The sequence below is a fragment of the Cebus imitator genome, unplaced genomic scaffold (assembly GCF_001604975.1).
Source record: "Cebus imitator isolate Cc_AM_T3 unplaced genomic scaffold, Cebus_imitator-1.0 Scaffold206, whole genome shotgun sequence".
NCBI classification, from domain to species: Eukaryota; Metazoa; Chordata; class Mammalia; order Primates; family Cebidae; genus Cebus; species Cebus imitator.
Window position 1 is genome coordinate 1064615 of NW_016107521.1, and position 7551 is coordinate 1072165.

At 39.4% G+C, this 7551-nt stretch overlaps 1 protein-coding gene across 1 annotated transcript in view; it reads right to left on the reverse strand.

Moving 5' to 3' along the window:
• SMU1 (SMU1 DNA replication regulator and spliceosomal factor) overlaps nt 1–7551 on the reverse strand; it is a 32870-nt gene that overhangs the window by 17608 nt on the left and 7711 nt on the right. The window contains exon 4 of the mRNA XM_017548326.2: nt 5174–5284. Coding sequence (XP_017403815.1) covers nt 5174–5284 — 111 coding nt within the window. The remainder of the gene's footprint in view (nt 1–5173; nt 5285–7551) is intronic.

Consider the following 7551-nt stretch of genomic DNA (forward strand, 5'->3'; position numbering starts at 1 on the left):
GTGATCTCAGCTCATTGTAACCTCCACCTCCCGGGTTCAAGCAATTCTCCTACCCCAACCTCCTGAGTAGCTGAGGTTACAGGTGCATGCCATGACGGCCAGCTAATTTTTGTATTTTTAGTAGAGACAAGGTTTTGCTATGTTGGCCAGGCTGGTCTCAAACTCCTGACCTCAAATGATCCACCTGCCTTGGCCTCCCAAAGTGCTGGGATTACAGGCATGAACGACCACACCCAGCCTGATATTTTCAAATTTATTATTCCAAATGAATGTTCAATTCCTTTATAAAGTAGTTCTAATCCTATTGTAATCTTCATTATAATTGCTTTAAACCTGAGAACTGACATCAAATGTAAGTATTATCCAAGAAAATCAGTTTCACCATTTACTCAAGTCTTCTAAGTTTTGAAGGATTTTTTTTTTGCCTTTTTAAATATGGAAATCATCTATTTCCCATAGGTTTTGTATTGCATATTTATGCTATAAACAGAACACTTTTCCACTGAATTTTCTAACTGGCTGCTGCTGATAAACAGAAGTGCAGTCAACTTATATATTTTGTATCTAGCAACTTTCCAAACTTTTAAATTAATTCTAAGATTACTATAGTTGAAATATTTATGTTTCTAAATATATTAATTTATTTCTTTCCAAAATCTTACTTTTCATGTTTTCCTGCAATGACCAGAGGGAACTGTGTCTCCTTGGACCTCTCTCCAATCAATTTGTACTCTCTACTGGCTTCTAACAGTTTCTAATCATTTCCATATTAAAAAAAAAAAAAAAAAAAAAAAACCTTGTCTTGCTCTGTGTTCTTTTCAGCTGCTGTTGTCCTCCTCACCACCTTCATCTCCTTGCCTTAACCACAAAGGTTCAGGAGCCTTCTACATTCACTACCTTTACTTCTCAGTTAAATTCATTCCTTAACTCACTGCAGTACCACTCTGTCCCCACCATTCCACTGGCAGTGCATCTCAAATATCCCAACAGTCAAACTAGACTCCTTTCTGACCCTCATCATGTTCTCTGTTGCTCTTGACCTTAATGACCACTCTTCTCCTTCAAATTCTCTCTTGGCTTCTCTAAATCCATTCTCTTGAGTTTCCTTTTTATCTGTCTGGAGGTTCTTTTCTCTGTTTGCTCTGTTGACTTTAAGTGTTTCTTATAATTTCCTTCTCAAATTTTTACTTTACTTTTTTTTTGGAGACAGAGTTTTGTTCTTGTCAGGCTGGAGTGCAATGGCACCATCTCAGCTCATTGAAACTTCCACCTCCCAAGTTCAAGCTATTCTCCTGCCTCAGCCTCCTGAGTAGATGGGATTATAAGGGCAAGCCACTGACTCCGCTAATTTTTTTTTTTTTTTGTATTTTTAGTAGAGACAGGGTTTTATCATGTTGGCCAGATTGGTCTCAAACCCCTGACTTCAGGTGATCCACCTGCCTCGGCATCCCAAAGTGCTGGGATTACAGGCGTGAATCACCACACCCAGCCAAATTTTTAATTTTCTTAGTCTACATGCTTTCCCTGGATAATTACATTTACAGCTTCAAATACTACTACAATTCCCAAATCTATTATTTTAGCCAAAACCTCTAGGTTAAAGTCCAGATTCACAGATCCAAGTGCCTATACTGAAAGTTTCCAGTTGTATGTCCCACAGGAACTTCAAAATTAACATGTCTAAAAACGGATCATTTGCCCTATTCCTAGTTTCCAGCCCCAGCCCCCAACAAATCTGTCCTTCTTATATTTTCTAACAAGTCACTCAAGCCAGAAACTAAAGGGAAACCTAAAACTAAAGCCTCACTTGCTCTTCACATCTAACCCAATTAAATGTAGAACACATGAGTTTATTTTCACTCTCTCTAGAAAATCCACTAAAGTGATGGTAATTAAGGAATAAAAAAGGTACATGCCCCAAAAGACAAACAGAATGAAAGAAGAGAACAGCAAGAAAAAATGTTAGTTAAATTTCATCAGGTGAAAAGTGAATGGACTAGTGGGAACCAAGAAGAACAGAAAAACTGAAACCTAATTGTACAAGGCAAAAAAGGGGAAGTCACAAGAAGCAAGCCAAACTACCTTGCAAAACTCCAAAAAGGCTTAGGAACTGGAGGAATCATATGCCCTTGAAGGATAAGGCATGATGCAGTCAGAAAACAGGGGCAATATTAAAGTCTGTTTAAAGAGTATTTAGCTACTACAATTTCTCCCAACCCTGTGCAACTACCTCACCTTAGCCTCAAGAGAAATCAGGTGATGTATACTCTGGAAAGGTTGAAGTCCTGTGCTGTGGAAATCTCAGTAGAGCTGAGGACAGGGTGAGGCGAGAAGCCATAATGAAAACTGGAGGGTTCAGTTTACACTGGTATGCTGAAGAAAGAGATTTCTCTATCTTCCATTCCAACCTGCATCCTCTCAGCTCTGGCTCCCAAGAGATGGTTTAGGCAGGAACTACTCTCCAGGCAGGAACTACTCTCCAGGCAGGAACTACTCTCTGGAAAAACTGACCACTCCAAGAGAATATTTCTGCAGAGAATGACAAATGAAGATCCCGACCCTATCATCCCAGGATGAATTCTATCAGTTCTCAAACTCCTTCTTCCAACCACCCAACCTGACATATATTTCCCAGTTATTTAGTGTTTCACTCTAATGTCTAGTATTTTTAAATACAAAAAATAGCCAGTATCTCCAAATATCTGAGGAAAACTCCCACATATGGTCAGCAAAACAAACTGGGAAGGGGAGAACTCAGAGAAAAAGAAAAAATAGGAACAATTACGGGAATAATGCAGGGAGGAAAATATAACTTTAAGAATTTAGAGAGAAAGACAGATACAAGACATTACAAACACAAGTAACATCTCAAAAATGTATTCATATGCATCCTTTCTCAGGAAGTTACTGGGCTTAGTACTCCCACAAAATGAGGGTCTAGGCTGGGCTCAGTGGCTCATACCTGTAATCCTAGCACTTAGGGAGGCAGAGGCAGGATAGCCTGAGAAAAGGAGTTCAAGACCAGCCTGGGCAACACAGCAAGGCCCTGTTCTCTATTTTTAAAAAAATGAGGTTTAACTATGAAAGAAAGAAAAATGAGGAATCTATAAATAAGACCTACAAAAAACATGAGGCAAAAAATTCCTGTTATGAAGATGAGAGAAGTCCTAATTGTACAGCACTATAAGAGAACTAGTCCTGATGAGAACAAAGAGAAAGGCCTCAGAAAAGATATCGGCAAGGAGAAAAAAAGGACTTTTGACAATTCTACCAGAAAGATTCAGGTGTGACTAGTAGAAGTGCATAGAAAACTAGGCAAAAGAAAAAATAAAGCAATAAAAAAATAAATCATAAAAATTTATGTAAGACATCACATGTAATTATTTTTTAGCTGTGAACAATATCTATGTAAAAATAATTACATAAACATTGAATAAGACTGAACCAAAATTTATAATGTAACTCTACTGAAAATCTGAAAGAAGAATAAATTTGTGTTGTGGAGATTGGGTATGAGATAAATAATTTTTCAGTGAAGAAAGTTAGTTGCTAAAGACTAAAAAAAAAAGAAGTCTATTAATAACAGTATAAACATGGTATTCAGCTATGGAGGTGATAGGTCAGGAAAGTTAAGAATCAGAGGTGGAGAAGGGAACCTGGGATTATCTTTCACTGTAAGCCCTGAAGTACTACTTAAACTATGCCTATCATCTATCTGTTTGATTAAAAAATTAAAAAGCAGGCCGGGCGCGGTGGCTCACGCCTGTAATCCCAGCACTTTGGGAGGTCGAGGCGGGCAGATCACGAGGTCAAGAGACGAGACCATTCTGGCCAACATGGTGAAACCCCATTTCTACTAAAAATACAAAAATTAGCTGGGCATGGTGGCACGCACCTGAGGTCCCAGCTACTCAGGAGGCTGAGGCAGAAGAATCGCTTGAACCCAGGAGGTGGAAGTTGCAGTGAGCTGAGATTGCGCCACTGCACTGCAGCCTGGTGACAAAGCAAGACTCCATCTCAAAAAAAAAAAAAAAATTTTAAAAGCAGCTTATTTTTGAATCTCAGAATCACTGCAGGCCTGCAACAAATAGCTTTTTGGTTCTTTTCTAAATGCAGATTTAGTGCAAAAAGGCTATTAACATCCCTATTAATTACTTATGCCCTTTATGGTTTATAAAATATCTGTTACTCTAGGTAGCTTTATGATAATAACAATGCTAGCAACACTATTAGTAATTTTTTTTTTTTAAAGAAGGGGTTTCACCATGTTGGTCAGGCTGATCACGAACTCCCGACCTCAGGTGATCCGCCTGCCTTGGCCTCCAAAGTGCTTGGATTACAGGCGTGAGCTACCACGCCTGGCCACTATTAGTAATTTTTAAAAAATCATTACCAGCAGCTACCATTTACTATTTACAAGGTACCAAGAAATGCATAAAGTGCTTACGGACATTATTTCTCTTAATCCTTACTCATCAATACCATGATGAGTAAATGGTACCAGAAAAGCAATTTGCCAAGACTATATAGCTGGTAAATGAGAGAGCATGGATTCTAACTAGGGTGGGTATTTGTTTCAACCTTTGCAGGACAGTTAATATTTGTACTTGGTGTCCTGGCATAGTGATTAACGTACTCTCAATGACATCCCAGACAGAATGATAAATTCTACAGTAACCCTAATTCTAACTGACCCCAGAGCTTATGCTCTTAACCACTAATCTATGTTGCCTCTCCCAGGAAAGAGGGAGAGTGGAACAGCAGTTATTGGTATAAGCAACTCTGTAGGTAGTCCCCAATTCTTAGAGTATACAATTTCTTCAGCTAAGACATAGTTTATGTATGGGAAATTAGGAAATTGTACCAGGAGTTCACTGTTTATCTTTTTGGAGGCAGGGTCTCACTGTGTTGCCCGAGCTGGAGCACAATGGCATGATCATAGCTCACTGTCAATCTCAACCTTCTGGGCTCCAGTGATCCTCCCACCTCAGCCTCCCAAGCAACTGAGACCACAGGCACACACCATCATATCCCACTAACTTTTACTTTTTGTAGAGATGCCCAGACTGGTCTCAAACTTCTACGCTCAAGTGATCCTCCTGACTCAGCCTCTCAAAGTGTAAGGATGACAGGTGTGAGCCACCACACCTGACCTCTAGAGGAATGTAATTACCTGTCCCAGCAATGCCATGAGACGAGATGGAGGCACCACACTGACTTCACCAGCTAAGGCCTGCGCAATTGCTGCTCTTCTCTTTTCTTTGCTACTTCCATCTGGGTATGCCTGAAAAATGAGAAGATGTAGCATCATTTTCAAGAAGCAATAAGATATGAATGTGCTTATTTAAAACAAGCAGAAGCATACACAGAGGAAAGTGTGAAAAGAAATTATCCATTTAAAGAGGGGATTAGTTAAAACAATTTAGTTTTTGAAAATGACTTCCCAATTCTGCCCACTTGCATTTCAAAAGCATGAGTTGGGAGAAAACTAAGGTCAGCCAAGCCATATTAATATTGTTTTTTCAGTGAGTTCCTGGGCAAAGGACACACTGCTATTTTTCTGAAAAGAGTCCAAGTAAACCATATTAAAGCCAGAGTTGTTTTTCCAGTTTTCAAAAAATTTGCAGAACCAAGAATTATTTTATATTCTTTTTTTTTTTTTTTTTTTTAAGGCTAGTCAAGTGAAGCAGTGGGAGTGGAGAAGTATATTCTTCAGTAATTTCTTAAATAACTCCCAGCACAGAAGTGCTTCACCACCTCTAACTTAAATCCTATCCTGGTAATCTAAATTCCTTTCCTTTATCATCATAATTTTTGTATATTTACTTTAACATTCTACTATCCAGTGCCTACTAAGTTCTTTTTCCTCATGAGAAAATATTTGCAAACTACCCACCTGAGAAGGGATTAATAACCACAATATGACTGGGCACAGTGGCTCATGTCTATAACCCCAGCACTTTGGGAGGCCAAGGCGGGTGGATCACCTGAGGTCAGGAGTTTGGGACCAGTCTGGCCAACACGGTGAAACCTCGTCTCTACTAAAAATACAAAAATTACCGGGCATGGTGGTGGGTGCCTGTAATCTCAGCTACTCAGGAGACTGAGGCAGGAGAATTCTTGGAAACCAGTAGGCGAAGGTTGCAGTGAGCCAAGATCACGCCATTACACTCCAGCCTGGGCATCAACAGCAAGACTCCATCTCAAATAAATAAATAAATAACCAGAATACAGAGCCAGGTGTGGTGGCTCACGCCTGTAATCTCAGCACTTTGGGAGGCCAAGGCAGGTGGATCACTTGAGGCCAGTAGTTCAAGACCAACTTGGCCAACATGGTGAAAATATAAAAATTAGCTGAATGTGGTGGCACACACCTGTAATCCCTGCTACTCGGTGGCTGAAGCATGAGCATCACTTGAACCCAGGAGGCGGACGTTGCAGTAAGCCAAGATCACAGCACTGCACTCCAGCCTGGGTAACAGAGTGAGAGACTCTGTCTCAAAACAAACAAACAAATAACAACAACAAAAAACAATACATAAGGAGCTCAAACAACTCTATAGGAAAAAAATCTGATAATCCAATTTTTAAAATGGGCAAAGGATCTGAATAGACATTTCTCAAAAAAAGACATACACAAGGCAAACAGGTTTATTTAAAGGTGTGCAGCACAACTGATCATTAGAGAAATCCAAATCAAACTATAATGAAATATCATCTCACTCCAGTTAAAATGGCTTTTATACAAAAAGACAGAAAATAACAAATAACAAATGCTGGTAAGTAAATGGAGAAAAAAGAACCCTTGTACACTTGGTGGGAAGGTAAATAAGCATAACCACTATGGAGAACAGTTTGGAGGTTGCTCAAAAAACTAAAAATGAAGGTACCATATGATCCAGCAATCCCACTGCTAGGTATTCACCCAAAAGGAAATCAGTATATCAGAGAGACATCTGCACTCCCATGTTTACTACAGCAGTGTTCACAATAACCAAGATTGGGAAGCAACGTAAGTGACCATTAACAGATAAATGGATAAAGAAAATGTGGTACATACACACAATGGAGTACCATTTAGCCATAAAAAGGAATTCGATCCAGTCATTTGCAACAACATGGATGGAAGTGGAGTCATTATGGTAAGTGAAATAAGCCAGGCACAGAAAGACAAACTTCGCATTTATTTGTGGGAGCTAAAAACTAAAACATGGAGATAGAAAAGTAGAAGGATGGTTACCAGAGGCTGGGAAGGGTAGAGGTGGAGGGGCAAGAAGGAAAGCGTTGATAGTTAATGGATACAAAAGACATAAAGAATGAATGAATAAGAAACAGTATTTACGCTGGTCTAAGTGCAGTGGTGTTTACAACTAATTGATCACAACCAGTTACAGATTTCTTTGTTCCTTCTCCACTCCCACTGCTTCACTTGACTAAGCCTTTAAAAAAATTAATTAAAAAAAAAAATTTTTTGGCCTGGCGCGGTGGCTCAAGCCTGTAATCCCAGCACTTTGGGAGGTCGAGGTGGGTGGATCACGAGGTCAAGAGATC